This window comes from Microchirus variegatus (genome assembly GCF_963457635.1).
Source record: "Microchirus variegatus genome assembly, chromosome: 19".
NCBI lineage: Eukaryota > Metazoa > Chordata > Actinopteri > Pleuronectiformes > Soleidae > Microchirus > Microchirus variegatus.
In genome coordinates, this window is record NC_139820.1 from 9,522,621 (window position 1) to 9,544,667 (window position 22,047).

General features: G+C 44.0%; 1 protein-coding gene across 1 annotated transcript in view; it reads right to left on the reverse strand.

Annotated features, from left to right (window-relative positions):
* The window catches only part of LOC310940709 (complement C3-like), a gene marked incomplete at both ends in the record, with an annotated part of 33,478 nt that overhangs the window by 5,373 nt on the left and 6,058 nt on the right, over window positions 1-22,047 (reverse strand). Inside the window, 19 exons of the mRNA XM_083905700.1 lie at window positions 1,119-1,269; window positions 5,820-5,915; window positions 6,015-6,174; window positions 6,973-7,048; window positions 7,698-7,901; window positions 8,023-8,112; window positions 8,216-8,279; window positions 9,261-9,473; window positions 9,771-9,910; window positions 11,438-11,526; window positions 11,638-11,758; window positions 12,485-12,614; window positions 13,244-13,399; window positions 13,488-13,679; window positions 13,762-13,856; window positions 13,955-14,054; window positions 15,660-15,806; window positions 15,920-16,035; window positions 16,159-16,279. Of these exons, the coding sequence (XP_083761826.1) occupies window positions 1,119-1,269; window positions 5,820-5,915; window positions 6,015-6,174; window positions 6,973-7,048; window positions 7,698-7,901; window positions 8,023-8,112; window positions 8,216-8,279; window positions 9,261-9,473; window positions 9,771-9,910; window positions 11,438-11,526; window positions 11,638-11,758; window positions 12,485-12,614; window positions 13,244-13,399; window positions 13,488-13,679; window positions 13,762-13,856; window positions 13,955-14,054; window positions 15,660-15,806; window positions 15,920-16,035; window positions 16,159-16,279 (2,461 nt within the window). The remainder of the gene's footprint in view (window positions 1-1,118; window positions 1,270-5,819; window positions 5,916-6,014; window positions 6,175-6,972; window positions 7,049-7,697; window positions 7,902-8,022; window positions 8,113-8,215; window positions 8,280-9,260; window positions 9,474-9,770; window positions 9,911-11,437; window positions 11,527-11,637; window positions 11,759-12,484; window positions 12,615-13,243; window positions 13,400-13,487; window positions 13,680-13,761; window positions 13,857-13,954; window positions 14,055-15,659; window positions 15,807-15,919; window positions 16,036-16,158; window positions 16,280-22,047) is intronic.

The window sequence follows — 22,047 nt, forward strand, 5'->3', positions numbered from 1 at the left end:
TATGGGGCAGAACTTGTGCCAAATGTCATCTGATATGGAAAATTTAATCTCTCATTCAGACCTGCAGGCATGAGAGCGCAATTGAGGAAGGATTTTAAAGGCCAATTCAGATATTATTTTATTTATCCTTTATTTAGCCAGCAGGGTCCTATTGAAATGCATGATCTTCTGGGGGAGTTCTGGTCAAGATAGCAGCACAAATAGTACAAATAATTATGTAAAACTCACAACATAATATACAAACTAAAAGGAATTACTTAAAGGAGAGTAAAAAAGAGAGATATAATAAAGTAAATTGCAGAAGCATACAGGCCATACCCACAAGATCATGACAGATAAAGGAGCCATAGTATACCCTATTTGTCCAAGTTGACCTAGTTCCCTGGTGTCCTAATGAACATGTCTGTGACATGTTTTGGTCAAAATACCTTAAGGATGAAGCACCACAGCAGTTCAATCACTCTGCCAAAACAGCCCTGTTCAGAACGCTCTGTTTTGAGTGCCTGTCTCTTTAAATGCAAATGAGACACAGGAAACTACGTCAGCGTCACTGAGGCTCCGGCAGCTAACAGCAGTTAGCATTTGAAAAGCCATCATTTGCAGACTCTAGCCGTCACATTGCCGTCATATATAAAATGTACCCACTGGACACGAAAACCCTCTGAGGCTGGAAGTTTGTGTAGAACTCTGTGCTGCACTGTGCAGCCAAGAACAGAACACTTCGCGGACTTCCGCTGTTCCGGACACTATTGCCCTCGCCTGTACTCTCGCGTTTTTTAGGGACAAAGGAATTCCGGGAATGTCTCATTGTGACGTAGCAATGAGTGCAGAAGTCAACATCGCATGTTTTACCTCCTGTACTTATACTGAAACGGTCCACAAAAACACACACTTTTACCAAATCGTCCCAAATATAAGTATTGAAATGATTAAAAGGTTGATTTTGCATAATAAACATTAAAGAAAGTCAACAACACAGATTTTAGTGTGGACACAAGTTAATATTAATGAAAGAAATCATGTAGAATTAATTCCCATTTCAGTGAGTCCGACAGAAATACATATAACAAACTGAAATCTGGTTCAGTTTTTCTTGTATTGGAAAACTGTAACTGTACCTGGAGAAGCAAAATTGTAGAGGATCTCTTTGTTCAGTTTGTCTTGGTTGGCCAGGGCGTATGATGACATGGCCACAGCGTATGGGTTGGTGAGGCTGGACAAACGCTTCTCCAGGTAGGCCACGGCTTTGTCAATACTTAGAGGCAGATTCTGGACATCAGGAAAGCAAGAAAGAGAAAAATGATGGGAATGAATGTGACAGGAGGACATACAAACATCACGTATCCTGTGCAAACAGACAGCGTCATCTGCAAAGTTACATTTCCAGATAACGCTGTCACTACACAGTTGAAATGCTCATCAAACATGCCGTGACATGTTCTCTCATAAAGGTGCAATTCCACTACCTGTTGCAGGAGATGGAAGATAAGCGGCTGCTAGTCAGTGCAGTCAGGAAAATTAAAGGGATAATTCGGAATTTTGGACATAAGACCTATTTTCCAACTCAGCCGGTGTGATGGAGACGTCTGCAGATGTTTTCGAGAAATTTCATTCGGTTCTTCTAGGGTGAATTCCAATTCCTTGCTTAACCCTTAATCTTAACCCTCAATCTCTTAATCCCTCAAGCAGCTATCGCATTATTCTGCCCCCTACAGTCTGAAGACGTATCTGCATTTAAGGGGTGTCCCATTTCTAAGTGACAAAATAACCCTCAACACTTGGTTTTGAGGGCCAGTTAAGATTAAGGATTAAGATTAATTGTTGACCTTGAGGGTTAAGATTGAGGGTTTAGATAGGAATTGGAATTGGCCCCTAGTTGCCGAGTTCGCTGGTGCACTCATATCGACTCCACAGTGCACCCGAGGCAAATCAATTGTAACGGCAGACTATCAATGTACATATCTGTACGGACTCAATACATGCAATACATGGACTTCCAAGCACCACTTTTTTTTGTGAGAGCAGACGAACATCCAGACAAAACATTGGCAAGGGCGAACCCTTGTAACATAAACAAGATTCCTAATACCTATCTTGGTTGTACAGAAATGTGGATTGTGTGGTCAGATTGGGAGAGGACGCTGACAAAGTTGCCATTTTGCTCAGAATGCAAAGGTACATATATCATGTCGTCATACTATATTTGGCAATTATGACTTTTTTTATGCAATAAAACTTAGCTAATGTTCTGTTCTTTGCAGAACATCCATACATTAGTATAGAGCAGGGGTATTCAATTAAAAGTCAACGAGGTCCAGTTACTAAAATTTCCTCCAACTAAAAGGTCCGAACATTTTCATTTCAACACACTTTTTCATATGGTTTCAATATTATTTATTGTCAATGCAGGAAACCTTTAACAGAGTGAACTTGTATAGTAAACTAGCTCTTTGACCATAAATAAAAGTAGTGCTGCTGGCAAATAAATTTAAGGCCTTTTTTTTACATTCAAAACAGAAACCTCAGAATAAAATAAATAAAACAGAGCCTACAACCCATTTTTTTTTCTGTTAAATTAAAGAAGTCCCAGCCTAAAGAAACACACTTCAAGTAAAAAAAAAAAGCAGCAACGTCTAAACATCTTCAGGAAATAATTAATAAAAAGTGTCACTTTTAGGCACAAAACAAGAGCAAACAGAGCATTGACTATATTGTTCTTAAAATCAAAGAGGTCTCAGTCTAAAAATCGGACAGGTCAACATCTTAAGAAAACAATAAATAAGAAATGCCTCTTTTAGGGAAAAAATGATAACACAGCTTGGACACCACCTTTCTCTTTTGATTATTATTTTTCTCTTAATGAGAAAAATGGGCATGTGACTGCCCTGCCAGTGATTTAAATCTGGGTTGGAATGGAGTCAGGGCCATCCTCATGCAGACATGCAAGTGGCTATTCGTCAGCCTAGAACGGTTCTTGTTTTTGATGATGTTCATGGTGGAAAATGCTGACTCACAGCTGTAAGTGGATCCAAACATGGTCAAGGTGTGCAGTGCTACTTTAGTTAGACCGGGGAACACACTCTCAGACACAGTCTGCAGCCAGAAGGTAGCAGGGTCAGTTGCCTCAAAATGCTCTTATAATGCAGCATTTCCTTGCAGATCAATGAGCTCAAGCTGTACAGATCCTGCATGTGCCCACTTGAACACATGTGTCACCTCCTTTGAAAATCCTCTGACCTCTCTGATGAGGAAAGGATTCTGGATTAGCAGGAGGAGCTGTGGCCCAAGGCAGAAGCTGTTGAACCTGTTACTGAAGTTTTCAATCAGCTTGCTGAGGAAGTCAACATAGGGAGAAACATCGCTCTCACCCTGCATCTGTTCCTGCAGTTTTGGGAAGTGTTCACACTCTGCATCAATATCTTCTTTGAAAATGTCCAGCTTTCTCTGGAAAGAGCGAACGGCTGTCATCAAATCCGCAACTGAATTGTTCTGGCCCTGCAGCTTTAAATTGAGCTCATTAAGATGTGATGTACTGTCAACCAAAAAAGCAACCATATCCATCTTGTGCTCATCTTTTATTGCTGCATATATGTCCTCTCCTCTTGTGTGTGTTTCAAGTGGTGTTACACCCAGCAAGTCCTCACAGAGCTCCTTCTTATCTTTGTGAAAAAATCTCACATACACCAAAAGCTGGGCATTATCAGTAACATCTGTAGATTCGTCAATGGCTAAAGAAATGCATGGTGCACTCTGAATGGCTGCATCAAGCTGTGCCAATACATCATCTGCTAACATTTCTGATTTTCTGGTTGCTGTTGAAGCTGACATCGGGATTTGTTTGATTTTTTCACACATCTCGTCTTTGTGTTTCCCCTCAAATAATGTTTCAGCAACAGCATTTAAGCACTCCTTCACAACTGTCCCATCACTAAACGTTTTTTTGTGTTGCCCCAAAATTAGGGCCCTATGATTTCCGTGTTAACGGAATCGCAGACGGAATCGCGGAATTGGCCAATAAAAACGGAATCTAATGTTAAACGCGGAATATCGCGGAAATTGACATAATGTGACTGAAATGCTGTCATTGTGAGGAGAAGGAACGTTTGTCTGGAGAAATGTTCCGGGGAACGCTCATTCGTGACACCACCCGTGCATCTCCCCACAAACACTCACCTGGCCAGGGTTTCCCCCAGTGCGTGTTGCTTGTTTATTTACTTTATATACACTTTTTTTTTCTAAACCGCGGAACAAGTGCGCTGCGCCCGCATGTAACCGGCGAGCGTCTCCTTGTCCAGGTGCCGATTGAAACCCAAGTCACACCATCAAATACGCCATTATTACGGTTATATTGTTATTGTCAATAAAGATGTTATATTTAGGAATGCACCGATAATTCGGTGGCCGAAACACGGCGAGTAAACTGTGGAACATCACCTGATAAATGCTGGAAAGTCTCTGCGCAAAAGTGAAACTTATGAACTCCCCGCGACTTTCACTTCACACCAGAGAACATTCTCTCTCTTTGAACAGTTAACTAAAGACATCGGCTCATCTGATGCATCTGTTATTCCCTTAATTGCAGAGTTGTAGGGGTAATATTGCGTGTAGAGAAACGATCCAGTCGGATACGGAGAAGCGCATGGCGCAGGAGAGGGAGAACAGTACAGAGCAGGGGCGGTGCGCAGAAATCCGTCTGCACCAGATGAGGGGGCACTACCACTTTTTTATTTATGTTAATTATTTTACTTTTAAATGTGACCAGCATTGCATGGCTTGTTTTAAGATTCACTGGTATTTACTTAATTAGGATTTAACTTAAGTCAAAACAAGTGAACAATTGAGAAGTCAGTGGACATTTTATTCACTGACACAAAAAGCACACATTCTATGGTGGTAAAGTAAGTATAAAAGGTATAAAAAAACAGAATTAAAAAAAAATAAAACGGAAAAAACGGAATTCTAAAAAATTAAAACGGAATTTGGAAAAAAATAAAACGGATTTCATAGGGCCCTACAAAATCCACGATACCTTTAGTGAACATTCGTTTGCATGTTGCTGGGCTGTAAATGAATGCGTGATGAGTCGGGTAGACCTGTCATACTGGGCTTGCAGTTCGGTTATTTTGTGCGCCCTCAGCTCGGACTTCAGGGGAAAACATTGCTCAAATGAGCTGTGCTTTTTTTCGTAGTGCCGCTTCACATTGCCACTTTTAATTAATGCGACGTTTTCGGAGCATATGAGGCACACTGGTTTTGAACTGCCTGCCGGAAGAATGAACATAAACTTCCCCGTCCATTCATCTTTAAAACATCGATTTTCCGCATAAACCTTCCTTCTTTTGGAGCAAGCCATGTCTCTTCCTCACTGCTCTGGTGCGCCGGCCGCACAGGGTAAACAAAGGATTTGATTGGCTCAACTGAGTGAAGCTATTGCCGTATTAACTCGAGTAGCAGCGCCCCGCCGTCTATAGTAGCGACCGTCAGAAAAAAATGCTCCATGAAAATCTGCTATTATCGTTTATCAGAGATTGGTCAGGGGTCTGGACAGAACCATCACTGGGTCCGGGTCCGGACCGAGGTCCGCCATTTGGTGATGCCTGGTATAGAGGGACCTAGCTTACAAGAGTTTAATGCCAAGGAGGCTGTACAAATGAGGTTCAGTCAGGGTAAAAGGCCAAATTATGAGGCCTACTTTTTATGTAGTGGCACTAAAGTTGTTGACCAGTGCCCCAAACTCTGCTTGGTCCATCACTTATGTACAGTGAGTATGTGGTGTAATATTAATGGTGTAATACAATGCATGAAGGTGAGGTACTCACCATAACTGTGCCAGCACAAAGCTGGCGTGACTCCTGCATGGCGATGAGGCAGAAGGCCGTCATGGAGGCATCTGAATCTGAGCCTTGCACGTCACCCTACACACACACACACAGAAAATGTTTTTATTTGAATTTGCGAGTGTGTCATAACCTTCTTTTTGTCATTTATGATGTTACTGGAATGAGTTCACGCACAATCATCTCACTGTGGATCACCCTTCCGACTTCTCTGAAGCTGCCATCAGCTTCCTGTGCTTTGAGAATCAGAAACTTGACAGCGTCACAGAGCACATTCTGCTGCACTGCCACCAGGTTGTCGGCCATGGCAAACACCTTGACCACATAAGCTGTGAGCCTTTGAGAGAGAAGAGAGGGGGTGACTTAAGTTACATTAAACACATGAAATATACACCCATCTTCACACAGTCTGAGATCGACGAGGATGTGGAAACACTGTGCGAAATACAGGGGGGTCTGGGGGGGTTAGACCCCCATGATTAACACTCGAGACCCCCTGAAAGCCTCAAAGGTAAAATTTGAGGGGGGTCTAAACTTGGGCTGGACGATTAATTGAATTTTATTCGTGATTTAAATTTTGGCATATCACGATCATAAAAACATTATAATCGAAGAAAAACGATTAATGCACCTTACGGTGCGGTGTGTAAATTCCTAGGCTAGAAAAACACCTTGAATGCACCCGTGTTACGTGCAGCTGCATCAAGCGTGTGACGTGTGTGGATCTATATGAATATATGACTATAAAAAAATGTTTTTGCTTGTTACTAATGTATTTCTGGTTGTTCTTTTGTATTATATTTAAAGTTGAGTTTTGGTGGTTTTGAAATCAATGAATAATCGTGTCTATTAATCATGATTTCAATATCAGTCAAAAATAATTGGGATTCATATTTTTGCCATAATCATCCAGCCCTAGTTTAATGAATTGCTTTCCAAATGGCGCTGTGGAAAAGGCCCACACAAGCCCACATCTGACAGGGAAAATAGCCAATACTGCAGTGTGGCACCTGGGGTGGTGAAACAGTTTTGCGCAACAAATGGGAGATAAGAACCCCCCCCGATTATTAATGGGTATTTCGCACACTGAGTGGAAACATTTACATATGACCTAATTTATATTTGAATGTCTCACCAGGTGCTACTTTTGGCTCTGGGCCATGCTGAAAAAGATCCATCTTGTTTACGGAAGCTAAACTCATTCTTGTAGCCTGGATGAAAACAAAACACAATATATATATATTTTGTGTGCCATTCAGTTCATGCATCATACATGTATGTTAGTCTTAGGAGTCCCGTTCTGTGACACATTCAATGAATGTCAGTGTCATTATTGTAGCTCTGTAAATCTGCACAGTAGTTTGGTGTCTACCACACTGTTTGCTTTGACACCCTTTCAAGTCAAGTCAACTTTATTACATGAGCACATTTAAAAAAAAAAAAAAAAAAAACAGATTTAAAGGTGCCATATGTGAGAATGTGGCCAAAAACGGTTACTACATCCAAATTCAAAATACCGAGGTCTTTTAGCTTTCGTTTTCTGACGTTACTGGCAACCCGTGGTTGCTCGGCAGCTGAGACTCTACTGACTGCAATGATTGGTAGACGGCGGTAGGTGGCGCCACATGCCTAAACATGATTTCAAAACATAAACATGATTTGCAGTCTGCAAAAGTTTTTTTTAATGCAAATATTTTGGCTGTACTGTTGTTGTTGGTGAGTTCAGTTTGTTATATGAACATTATTCCTGAGTCTCTGTGACATATTAGGAGGATTTTATAGCCAGTTGCTTTAGATTTATTACATAATGCACCTTTAAAATTTCAGCCACAGAGAGAAATGAAATAAACATGATCTCACCGGTCTTGATATGCTCGAGGGTTTCATTCCGTCTCCGAACGCCCACAGTTTCCCACTGGTTAGTTTTGTCCAAATACATGGTTGCGATGACAGGTAGAGTCATGTGGATCATGTTGTGCTCTCCACAGCCGTGTGGTCGCTGGATCAATGAACCCATCGATGACCCACTAATGACGTTCTCCACCAATGGACCAACTTCCCTCCCTGCACATGAATAACCAGAAAAATCAAAACACTACTAATCAACAATACTGTATAAAAAATAAACACTTTGAGTTGACCGTGTAAGTCTGTAATGTTTAAAATGCAGAATGTGATATCTCACCTGTTACAGAGATCTGTGTGCTTGTAGGTGTGTTAGGAACCCAGTCTTTCATTGGAATTTGACTAATGAGGATTTCTTCTTGTTTACCTCCTAGAGGAAGAAAGTTTGGGGGGTGGGGGAAGTCATTTCAAGTCAGTTCAAACACACAACACAGAATGACTATAAAGTGAAGGCATTCAATGTATGAACTCACCGACACCTTTGTGTGTGGGGTCTAGAATTATATTCTGTTGAGACTTAGTTAGTACACCTTCAGACTGGAAAAACAACACAAACATTATAATCAGAACAATGTTTTCTGTATATGTTGGGGCAAGTGCTGGGGTATCCCTGAGCAAGGTACCCAAACTCCCATTTGGGGTGAATTCTAATTCCTTGCTTAACCCTCAATCACAAAAATGTGCGCTCCCTCTAGTGCAAGTGCTGTCCCGATTCTCCGAAAAATTAAGTTGGGGGGCAAGTTTAAGGGCTATAACGCCCTCAATATTGAGATTTTCCGAGACCACCCTTGGGAGCAAGGGCTACCCAGAATGCATTGCGTGTTTTCACATAACAAAGATGGCGTCGAAAGCAGCGAAACACGTACGCTACAAATTAAGTATTTTCTTTGTTAATAGAGATATAAAAATGATGAAAACCATTGTATTATCTTAGTTTAGGCCCATATTATGGATTACTGACGTCATTGTTGCGTAACATTTATTTTTATTTTACGATCTTTTGTCAATAGTCGGCCGGTGCGGACAAGCGATCGTTTGCTATGGTTTACTTTTCGATAAGCCGTGGTGTGTGGTAACTGTCAGCTGAATATGTCTGTGGTTGTGGTATTTGTATGAGTATCATCTTATAACTAACTGACAACCTAATAACTTGACTGACAGACGGATCGTAATAAATAATCCTGACGTAAATGTGTTCTTCTTCTTCTTTTTTGGAGTTGACAGACTGGACACAGCTTTTGCGTTATTCTGCCCCCGGACATAGGGCAGAAGGACGAGTCACCAGTGCATTGCAAGGTTGCAAACCCGAGCCTTTTTGCTGCAAGGCAACAGCACTGACCCCTAACATGGCACCTTCTTTAGAACATGGGCAAAATTTTTTTTTACTGTTGTATGCAGAGATGTTAAATATGACATTGACTCTTACACTTGTACACACACAACAAATCTGTTGAAGTTGGTCTGATGTCATCTAATGTCATGATGTCATCGTTAAGAACGTGTGTATGTTTCTCTTACCAACACGCTCAGCATCTTCATGACTCCATAATTGAGCGACGAGTCCATCACAGCTGCTTTGACCTCAATGGTGAATTGTCCATACTTCATGGGTATAATGATGAAGGGAACTGATCGTGTAGTCGTGGGCCCGACTCTGACCTCCTCACGATATCTTCTACGTTTGAACGCTGCACTGCACACATCCACCGTCTCAATCAGATCCACACGCACCTTGGACGCGAGATGGCGAGAGGAGAATAAGGTTACGAGCAAATGATCACAGATGAAGAAACGCCACAAAGTGAATCAGCTGTAAATTAAATTGCGAATTAAATATAGTTATGCTTAAATAGAGATATTTCCTTTCAGGATCTATCTATCCTGTTTTTGTCGTTGCTGTTGTTATTCCTCTGCATATGGTTGCTCTTGCCAGTCAAATATAAACTTTTCTTTTTTTCATTTTTGATTACAAGCTCCTGAGAAAAATATCATGGTCTCATTGACTGTGGCCTGACACAACAGACTTACAGTGATAAGATCAGGGCTGTAGTTGTGGAGGATTGCCTTAATTTCTAGCTGCTCTCCACGGACAGCAGAGTAGGGCAGTCTAAGGTCGATGAAGAAGTCTTTTCGAACGATCACTTCTAACGGCTCACTGACACAGATTCCTTCAAGTAAAGGAGAAGTAAGCGATGAGAGAATAGAATAGTCAGGTAAAATCATAGATTGTATATAAAAATCCACATTGTCAAGCCTGGGAATTACGACGGAAGTAGCAGTAAACCAACAGGGACAAACCCAATAGCTGCAAAAAGAACTAAACTTCAATGAAAGTCTATGGGAAATTAGCCTACCACTCACTTGACTTCACACTGATTTAAAATGACAGTAAACAAGGAATAATGGTCTCAGTGGCTACTTTCAGGTCTTCTGCAATAAAAAATAATGCCAATAGTAGATTATGTTCCCATTTAGAGTAAAATTGATGAAAAGTCATATCACATATGAGCAGAGGTGGAAAAAGTACTAAAATATTGTACTCAAGTAAAAGTACCAATACTTTCATGAAATATTACTCAAGTAGAAGTAAAAAGTAGTTAATTTGAAATGTACCTTAAAGGTGAAGTAAGTAGTTTATAGTGCCATCTAGAGGAGAGGCTGAAATTTACAACAAAGAACTGCTCCTCTGCTCACCCCCTCCCTTCCCTGAGCGCTCAAAATCCTCAGCCGGTCAAATGTCGTCCTCGTCGTCTTTCTCCGTGTCAGCAGATGAGGTTCGTGAGGCGAGGGAGAGGGCGAGCTACCGCGGCCGTAGCAGACGAAGCGGAGAGAGAGGAGGCGGGACTTCCACTACAAGTAAAGCAACGCTTGATTTGTTCTCTTGCATTTGTCTATACAGGCTCCCGTAGAAACATAGCGTCGTGGCAATGCAGTAGCGGCCCGCGACCATGTTTTATTTAACATGACTTTTTGAAACACTACGAAAATGAAACAAAGAATATTATACAGCGACTAGACAATGCAGGAGCACATAATATGTATAAAAAAGTTGATTTTGGGTTATATAAACCCATAAATACTACACAGGGTCCCTTTAAGTAAAAGTTACTTAGTTACTTTGCGTGGGGTGTGAGGGTAGTAGAAATATGACAGGGGGTCAGAAATCCAAAACTATTTTGGAGCTCACGCGCCCGGCGCGACACAGGATATTACGTCACTTTTGGCGTTCGCCTCTATGTTCACGTGCCAGTGCTGGTGCTAATCACATCATCATTCGTCTGGTTCTGGTGTATATTTTCCCCCTGTAGGTCTTTATTGTGCTGAAAGTTTATTTTTACTCAGTAACAGATAGGATTTATAAAGTAACTAAGTACAATACTTGAGTCAATACGTACTCAAGTAAAATACAAAATCCTGATTTTAAATTGTACTTAAAAAATACAAAATACACAAAAAAAGTATTCAATACAGTAACTTGAGTAAATGTATTTTGTTACTTTCCACCTCTGCATATGAGTGGACATCGGTGTGATTGACAGCTGGTATCGACAAATAGGAGCCTGGTATCAGCTGATAGAATTTGCAAAAACTGTTGTGGCTGTGGTTGAATTCACAAATCTCAAGACTATTCAAGTCCATTTTAACATACAGTCTATGGATACAAGTGAAACAACAGATATTCAATGAGTCCTCACCATGGGTTCTTGACAGACTAATGCCAGTGAACTGCCAGGTTGTGATCGAGTCTGGTAAAGGAACAGTTCTCGTCAACGATGAGGTTGGACTGAAACAAAGAAAAATGTTGGCATTTAAGTGGCATCATGAGTGAGGATATCTGTGTGTGTGTGTGTGTGTGTGTGTGTGTGTGTGTGTGTGTGTGTGTGTGTTGCCTCACCAGTTGGGTGTGTGTTGAGGGCAAGAGGGCAGATCGATGTCTAACCACAGCCAACTTTCAGAGAACATATTGCGAGACACTATATCATTGTTGTCCATGTACCTTATGTCTTCAACCTCACCTAGAGAGACATCAATAAGGTTTTCCAGCTGCATTTGCAATCACATGCCCAGTGAGTTATTTTTGGTCTGTTCATCATTCAGTGGAAGCACTGCCATTACATTAGACTACAAATGCATGTAAAACACTCGCACCGTTGAACCATGTAATGTGACGGCACATCACTAGTGATTTAGAGCTGTGTTCTTACTGGTGGTTTGTCTTCTCCTCCTGCTGCTGGGGGCTGGACATTTTAGTTCTGGAAATGCAACAAAGACAAAACATTGAACAGAGCCCAATAAGGTAAGACTACGCTTGTGTTTAGCAAGAAACAAATTTGCTGGACCTTTCAAACTTAATACAATTGTATGCACTGAGCGAAATACAGGGGGGTCTGGGGGGTTAGACCCCCCTGATTAACACTCAAGCCCCCCTAAAAGTCTCAAATGCAAAATTTGAGGGGGGTCTAAACATGTTGCAGTGTAATTGGAAAGCATGTTTTTTTGGAATATTATATCCAATACTGTGGTGAAACAGTATTGCGCAACAAATGGGAGATGGGGACCCCCCAATTATTAATGGGTATTTCGCACACTGAACACAAAGATGGATGTTCTCTGTGATCCAATTTAAGAAACAGTGCAACACCACAGGGGGAGTAAGGAATATCATTAACACCTATCGTTAAATGTCTTGATCCTGAGAGGAAAAGGAGAAACCAAAAGATCTGAGAGTAAAATAGTGTCACCTTTTCTGTAAGGAGTTCCAGAACCTGTGCTGGACTCAAAAAACAGCCCAGCATCGTAGAACACATTCATACCATCCTTTCCTCCACCAGGGGTGCAGCCTGTGTCATATTTCTCCACAATGTCCCACACCTGAACAGAGTTGACATTTTCACACAGAAATACAAACACACAAACAGCTGGTCCTGAGTGACAATTTTCATTCTCCGTGTCTTAACTTGATGAATGGCATTAAAGTAAACCTTGAACCTTGACTGTGTTAAACCATATCTGTACGCAAGAAAGTTCTGACATAACCAATAACAAACTTACGTATAGTTTGTTTTAGAATGTATTGATCTGAATATGACATTTATTACACCACTTTCTATGTTCAAACTCATTTTCAATGAGGGCCACATCAGCATAATGGTTACCCTCAGATGTAGGAAGGGCCAGATGTAACTGTCATACAGAATAAATGGAACTGAATGTAACCAAATATAATGTAAAATGAAGGTAACTACTCCGTAACATATTGCTAAATAACTTTCTGTATTTATTACATACTCAATTTCACTCGTTGCATGATGCATATACAATGATACACTGCGATCTAGTGGCGGTGCCGTCACTTTGTGGGAAATAAATCACTCGCGGGCCACATAAAATGACGTGGCTGTCCACATCTGGCCCCTGGGCATCGAGTTTGACACGTGTTGTACACCTTCTAAATTTATTCAAAGATGAAAATTAATTAAAAATTATAATAATAATAAAACCTTTTTCTGGGTGAGGCGGTGCTTGTTATTCAGGACATAGACTCCTTTGTCAACGGCCACCAGTCCAACTGTGGCTCCTGGATCTCCAGAAACCTTCAGACCAAAAGTCCTTCGAGGTTCATAGGATGGAGCAGGTCTCGCTGGTTCTAAGTTCAGCTGATTGTAAAGAAAACATTGTGTGTTTCATAGAAATGTTGTTCATTTACTTAGTTTAACTCCACTATATCAATAATGTGTGTCTCACCGAGCCCATGCAGGAGTCCTTGACATACACCCAGACAGAGTCTGATACCACTTCATTGTCATTTGGATGGTAGTAGGCGATGATGCGGAAAGATGGCAGCATTTCTTTGGTGATGGGAACGATCAGGGAAATCAATATTTGTCCTCTTGTCCTGTAACGGCCATGTTTGATCAACTGACCTCTGCTCAGGATCTGGGGACACAGATTTACACATCAGCATGGACCCAAACTAAGTTTATTCAGAACGATGAGTAGGTCATAGCATGTGGCTCACCAGGTATGTGATATCAGTGTGTTGATTTGACTGTCTGTTCAGGGTTAGGTAGACGTTCAGATTGTCTCCTAACTCGAGCTCTGCTGAATTCACACCTGGAAAAAATGATTTTGCGATGACTTCTGCACAATGAAAACCTTCTCATGGTACTTTAATCATTTTTACATTACAGTATTTTCAGGATTTTATTTACCTATGTGGATGTAGCTGTTGCTTTTAGTTGCATATGGAACAGCTACCATGGTGGCTGATGCTTGTCTTTCTGGTAAAATACGAGGATCACTGGTTTTTGCCTAAAATCAGAGACACACACAGGTTTACAAACAGAGTAATGTAAAGAAATGTTTTCTCTTTGTTTTAGCTCTCAGTCCGGGTGTCACATTCCTACAATAATATATATATTAGGGCTGTCAAAAGATTAACATTTTTAATCAGATTAATCACAGGGTAGCTGTGGATTAATCACAATTAATCACGATTAATTACTATTCGTAAATATGTATCCTAAAATTTTCTCTTTATAAACAGTATAATGAGAAAATTCTAATTTTCTCTTTATATTGTTGTAGGAACTAAGAGATAAATAAAGTATGTGAAAATATAAATGTAAAGAACAATAAAATACTGTAAATAACTTGTAAAAACCTATACAAACTTAGTAAAAAATAAACATTACATTGTAGAAAAACCCACATTATAAGACAATATAAATAAATAGAAAAAATAAAATACTGTAAATGACTTAAAAAAAACATTGCACTGTAAATAACTCGCATTATAAACAAAATATAAAGTATAGAAGTTAAATAGTTTTCTTACTAAACCCACAGCAGGAAATTCCTCATCAGCACTTTGAAGCACTGCTTCTACTAGTTAGCGTTAGCGTCAGCTAGCATTCTGACGCTAATATTAGCTGCTGTCTGTGTCCCCGTTAGTTAGACAGTGACTGTTAATGTTATGATTATATCATTATCTGCGCCAGCAGCGCCACTTACAACTGTGTGTCTTTCGTTCTCTCTTCTTCCTCCTCTCTTTTTTTCTTCCTCTTCTAACTTCCTGATTGATAACTCCTCTTCATGTTCCTTCAGCTTCACACAGGTTAACGTGGGGAGACGTGGGGCCCCTTTAGGGAGGTTTCCTACTGAGATGTCATTGCAAATCAACCATTGTTGTTTAAGGGAGACGGGGATGCGGCTGCTCACTGATGCATTTAGGCTCCGAGTGTCGGGAGCCCCCCTATCGACTCGGGGCCCCAAGCAGTTGCCCGCCGCTTTGCCTGTTCATAAACTGCACGTCTACCCGTAGCGCGATGAAAGTGAGAAAGTGCGTTAAAAAAATTAACGCGTTATATATATGTTGCTAATAAAAGGAAGTGATGACAAACTAACCCTGGAGGTCTGTAGTCCTGAGTTTGAATCGTATACATACAAACCACCACTTCATCTAATGCAAGATACCAGGTCTGTGTCCGAGGCAGTGTATTCTACTTTGAAAAGCCATTCCACACATTGACCCACGGCATGCACAAAGCCAGTGTGTCCATGTGTTCGTAAGTTTATGATTCAAATCTCTGTGGCACAGGTTCGTGAGCAGGGGAGGAGGAGCCATCTTTGTGCCTGCTGTGTTTCGAAACATCAGCGCACAAATTCATGCATAAACTACTTTTCCATTTCCATTACATATAATAAAGGTTGTCTCATTCTACCTAAATATTAGTCCATCTAGGTAGTATTACCTTAATCAGATCACCGAATAGTGTAAAGTAAATGAAGCAACAGAATTAGGTGATTTTAAATATTGCAAGTAGATATCAGAAATATGAGTTGATTCAGCTTCCATTAAAAACAAATTATTAAGGGAAAGGGGGAAAAAAAAATCTATCTATTTCAGAGACTTACAGTGATTCTCAGCTCTGATGCTCTTGCCTCTGTATTGATGGTAAGCTTTGCAAGGCCATTGGCTGCAGTCAAACCCCTCACATCACCTGGATTCACCACCACAGCAACACCTATAGCTGGAGATTCATCTGGATTCACGACTTCAATCTGCCATGAAAGAAACAAACAGCAGAATACATTTAGCTGTCTTGTTAAATTATTCAGTAATTATAATTGTATTATTATATATTATCATTTTGGATTATGACTAAATGCATTACCGAAACATCGAAGGGCATTCCTGGTTTGAAATATTTGGGCGTTTTCTTGAAGTGAATGGTGTAGGGTGATGTAACGATCTGGATGCCTCTCACCTCTGCCTCCACCATTTCACTACCTGTTGAGTCGATGTAGAAACACACACGCTAACACTTTAACATAATGCGTTTTACATTTTCTTATTGATCAATGAAATTAAATTAATCACGCATGATCATGTGACACAGACTGTTTTTCTTACCACTCTCTGTCAGCACACTGACTGCTACAAATATGGAACTCCCCACAAGGTCGATGATATTCGGCAAGGTCTGTGTGATGTGTTCCCTCTTCAGTTTGGCCTCTCCAGCACCATTTTCAATCTAACACAACGTTTAGAAGTAAGCTACAAAATATGCACATGTAAAGCCTTAACTTTTTTTTAACCTTTATTTAACCAGATAAAAGACCCGTTGAGATAAAGATCTCTTTCACAAGGGTGGCCTGGCCAAGAAAGGCAGCAGCACACGTCATGGTTAATAAGAAACAGGGAGACAATTATAAAACAAACATTTATTATTATGATTAATTTAAGAACACAGGCACTGGTCAATGGATTTCCGTTGTCAGTCTTTTTGTCACGATCCACATTCGCACCACAGACCTATTTGTTGTTGTTTTGTTCGTCGCCACTCTGTGTTCTCCTCTCTCTCTCTCCACCCTGCAGGGGGCGTGGCTGACCTAGTTCCCTGATGACACCAGAATGACTTCCACCTGCGCAGCTCCAGCCCAGCTGCTCCTGATCAGCGATCACGTGGGCTTATAAGGCGGAGCTTCGCGTCTTCTGGTGTCAGATCCATGTTTTCGCTCGCTTGGTAACTACTCGTTCTTTGCTGCTAGAAATCCTGACTTCGTTCGTCCTTACCTCACGTCTTTGTTCAGGTCACCACGCCTCCTGTCGAGAGAGGATCACGGAGTTTCCTGCGGATTCCTTTCCACCCCGGAATCGCTACCTCCTGTTCCTCTCCGTTCCCGTTGTCATCTCCACGCCAGCATCGCCTCGTCGCCCTTCTTCGATCTTCGTGTGCTTCCCGACTCCGCTCTTCGTCATCTCGAGTGAGTCCGTTCCCTGGAGGAACAATCACGAACTGTGTCGCCACGAAGAGTCGTTGAAGACGCTGACTTTGCGTTCGCTGGACATTCAACCCGTTTCTGTCTCTGTCCCCGTTGTCACGTTAGCTAACACAGCACGTGCTCGTCGTTTGTTTATATATCTATATATATATCTATAATTATATCTATATTCTTATATCTATATTGTTATTGTTATATATATATATATATATATATATATATATATTCTTATTGAGTATACCGCTGGTCGGCTATTGTTGTTGTATATTTATTATTATTATAATAAATATTGTTATATTGATACCTGGTTGTCCTGCTCTGCATTCGGGTCCACGCCTAAGTCCTCGGCTTTTCCCTTTAAAGGGAGAAGCGTAACAGTTGGATCTGACCAACCATGGACCCGGCAGACAGAGACCAGGTTATACAGGCGCTCTTAGCACACAGCGAAGCTATCCGTCGGCACGAGGGGTTGCTCACCGACGTAGCCTCCGCTCTCCAGGAGCTAGCTACTAGTGTTAGGCCTCAGGCACCCACCCAGACACTCGCCGCGCCCGTAGCTGCTACCCCGCACATTGGTCGCGAACCATTCGTTCCAACCCCCGAACGTTTCTCTGGGGAATTAAACAAGTGCGCTAGTTTCTTGTTTCAATGTTCGTTAGTGTTCGACTTGCAGCCTACTACTTACCCGACTAGCCATGCTAAGATTGCCTTCGTCGTCAACTTATTGACGGGTCGAGCTGCCCAGTGGGCTTCTGCGTTCCTCCAGTCGGGGCACCATAGGGGGGTTACCTTCGGGACATTTTCGACAGAGCTAACTCGGGTTTTTGACCACAACTTTCAGAATTGTGATATTGCTAATCAGCTACTGTCCCTTACCCAAGGGAGATCGTCAGCAGCAGATTTTGCTATTAGTTTCCGCATTCTGGCAGTAGAGAGTGGTTGGGGGGATTCCGCATTACGCGCTATATTTCGGCGGGGATTAAGTGACGAGTTAAGAGACGAGTTAGCTACACGAGATGTCGCACCCAACCTCGAGTCGCTAATGGAGTTAGCCATCCGATTGGATGTTAGACTTAAGGAGCGAAACCACGAGAGACGACGGAAGCTAACAACCCGAGGTTCTCCTCTAGCCCCGTCACCAGTAGTCCCCTCACTTTCTTCTGTCCCGGCTGATCCTCATAGCTATTCAGAGCCCATGCAGCTGGGTCGCACTCGTCTTTCGACGACGGAGAGACAGCGTCGGAGGCAGGTGGGAGCCTGCCTATACTGTGGACAAATGGGTCACCTCATCGCCGCTTGTACGCTTCGCCCAAAAGCCTAGGCTCACCAGCTCATGCAGGAGTGCTGGTGAGCCGGACCATTTCCTGTCCTGCACCCACCCGTGTGTCTTTAAAGGCCCAACTTCGCTGGGGCCAGGAGAACATTGCCACTACTTGTTTGGTGGATTCCGGAGCTGATGAAAGCTTCATAGACACTCAGTTCGCTGTACAGGCCGGCATTCCGACGATACCATTAGACAAACCGAAGACTATTTCTGATCTCAATGATAAACTACTGGCCGAGGTGACTCACCGCACCGTTCCCCTTACTCTGACTTTGTCTGGGAACCACGTCGAAGAGGTCCAACTCTTCCTGATCCCCGCTTCCTCGGCGTCGGTGGTCCTGGGACTTCCCTGGCTTTCCCTCCACAACCCGTCGTTCGACTGGCCCTCTGGTCGTCTCTCCGGTTGGAGCGTCTCCTGTCACTCCCGATGTCTTCGTTCCGCTCAACCATCCTCGACCAGGCCACCCAGTGAACCGCCAGCACCCCCAGACCTCTCCAACGTTCCCGAGGTGTATCACGACCTCGCTGAGGTTTTCTCTAAGGACCGAGCCCTCTCCCTACCTCCGCACCGACCCTATGACTGCTGCATCGACCTCCTGCCTGGCGCCAACCTCCCGTCAAGGAGGCTCTACAACCTCTCCCGCACCGAGCGCCAGAGTATGGAGGACTACATCAACCAGTCGCTGGCAGCAGGTCTCATCCGACCATCATCGTCTCCTGTGGGGGCAGGGTTCTTTTTCGTGGAGAAAAAAGACGGGTCCCTCCGCCCATGTATCGACTACAGAGGTTTAAACGACATCACTGTCAAGAACAGGTACGCTCTTCCTCTCCTAGATGCCGCCTTCAACCCCCTCAGCAAGGCCAAGGTGTTTTCCAAGCTGGATCTACGTAACGCCTATCACTTGGTTCGAATCAGGGAGGGGGACGAATGGAAAACAGCCTTCAACACACCTAGTGGACATTTTGAGTATCTGGTGATGCCATTTGGCCTTACCAACGCTCCTGCGGTGTTCCAACACCTCGTCAATGACATTCTGCGCGACATGCTGGACAAGTTCCTCTTCGTTTATCTAGACGATATCCTGATTTTTTCTGAGACGAAGGAGGAACACGTCCAGCATGTCCGCCTCGTTCTCCAGCGACTGCTGGAGAACAAACTATTTGTAAAAGCTGAAAAATGTAGCTTCCACTCACAGTCGGTTCCCTTTTTGGGGTTCATTGTCAAGGAAGGCAGTTTGGCCCCTGATCCATCTAAGATCTCAGCAGTAAAAGACTGGCCCACACCCACATCTAGGAAACAACTACAACGTTTCCTAGGATTTGCAAACTTTTACAGACGTTTTATTCGTAATTATAGCCGCATTGCTGAACCTCTAACTAACCTCACCTCTCCCAAGCAGACGTTCCTGTGGTCCAACGATGCTGAATCAGCCTTCACACGCCTGAAGGAGATGTTCACCTCCGCTCCCATCTTGTCGCACCCGGATCCTGATCTCCAGTTCGTGGTCGAAGTCGACGCATCCGACACCGGGGTAGGGGCGGTCCTTTCCCAGCGCAACCACGCCGACCAGAAGCTCCATCCCTGCGCCTTCTTCAGTCGCAAGCTATCCCCGGCTGAGAGAAACTACGACGTGGGCAACAAGGAGCTCCTGGCGGTCGTCCTGGCCCTGCAGGAGTGGCGACACTGGCTGGAAGGGACCGTCCAACCCTTTATCGTATGGACGGACCACAAAAACCTGGCCTACCTCCAGAACGCTCAACGGCTCAACTCCCGGCAAGCTCGCTGGGCCCTGTTCCTGGGCCGTTTCCACTTCACTCTGACATTCCGTCCTGGCTCCCGTAACGTCAAACCCGACGCCCTTTCCCGAATCTACTCACCTGATCCTCCGGAGCTGGAACCAGGCACCATCCTACCCCCTACCTGTATCCTCGGCGCAGCTACGTGGCCTGTGGAGACCAGAGTCCGCGAGGCTCAGGCCAACGAGCCTGACCCCGGAGGAGGACCTCCCGACCGGCTATTCGTGCCGGAGGTCACTCGCTCGGAGGTTCTCCAATGGGGTCACTCCTCAAAGCTGGCTTGCCACCCTGGGGGCGCACGCACTCTCCAGCTCCTTAAACAGCGCTTCTGGTGGCCCACCATGTCTCAAGATGTTAATACCTTCGTCTCAGCGTGTCCCACCTGCTCGAGAGGCAAGTCGTCTAATCGTCCCCCGTCTGGATTACTACACCCCCTTCCCATTCCCCATCGTCCCTGGTCACACATCGCCGTCGACTTCGTCACCGGCCTTCCCACATCCAACAATCACACCACTGTCCTCACTGTCATCGATCGGTTCTCTAAGACTGTCCATTACATCCCCCTCCCCGCCCTTCCCTCCGCTATGGAAACAGCAGAGGTTTTGGTCCAGCACGTTTTCCGAATTCATGGTTTTCCAACGGACATTGTGTCGGACCGGGGTCCCCAATTCGCCTCCCAAGTGTGGAAGGCGTTCTGTTCAGCGGTGGGGGCATCTGCCAGTCTATCTTCAGGTTATCACCCGCAGTCAAATGGACAAACAGAGAGGGCCAACCAGAATATGGAGGTGGCCCTACGCTGTGTTGCTGCCCGCCATCCAGAGGAGTGGAGCACCTTCTTACCATGGATCGAGTACGCACACAACTCCCTAACCTCTGCGTCAACAGGTGTCTCCCCGTTCATGGCGTCTCTTGGTTACCAGCCCCCACTCTTCGACTACCAGGAAAGAGACGCGGCGGTTCCTTCGGTCCACGCCAACATGGAGCGCTGCCAGGCGGTTTGGGAGGAGGTTAGAGCCTCCCTCCTCAGGGCGTCCCAACGCTCCCAGGATCAGGCCAATCGCCATCGGATCCCTTCTCCCGAATATGTTCCCGGCCAAAGGGTTTGGCTTTCAACCAAGGACCTACCCCTGCAGGTTGAATCCCGCAAACTGGCACCCAGATTTATTGGTCCCTACCCGGTGGACAAGATGGTCAACGCCACATCCGTCCGCCTCAAGTTGCCCCAAGCTCTGAGAATCCATCCAACCTTCCATGTGTCCCTCATCAAACCAGTGGTCGAGTCCAAACTGGTCCCTCCCGCCGATCCCCCGCCTCCGCCCAGGATGATCGAGGGCGGAGAGGCTTTCACAGTTAATCAAATTCTTAACATTCGCAGGCGCGGTCAAGGGGTCCAATACCTAGTCGACTGGGAGGGCTATGGTCCGGAGGAGAGATCCTGGGTTCCTCGTCGCTTCATCCTGGACCAGTCCCTGATCCAGGATTTCCACCGCGATCACCCCGATGTACCTGCTTTGGCGCCAGGTGGCACCCGTTGAGGGGGAGGTACTGTCACGATCCACATTCGCACCACAGACCTATTTGTTGTTGTTTTGTTCGTTGCCACTCTGTGTTCTCCTCTCTCTCTCTCCACCCTGCAGGGGGCGTGGCTGACCTAGTTCCCTGATGACACCAGAATGACTTCCACCTGCGCAGCTCCAGCCCAGCTGCTCCTGATCAGCGATCACGTGGGCTTATAAGGCGGAGCTTCGCGTCTTCTGGTGTCAGATCCATGTTTTCGCTCGCTTGGTAACTACTCGTTCTTTGCTGCTAGAAATCCTGACTTCGTTCGTCCTTACCTCACGTCTTTGTTCAGGTCACCACGCCTCCTGTCGAGAGAGGATCACGGAGTTTCCTGCG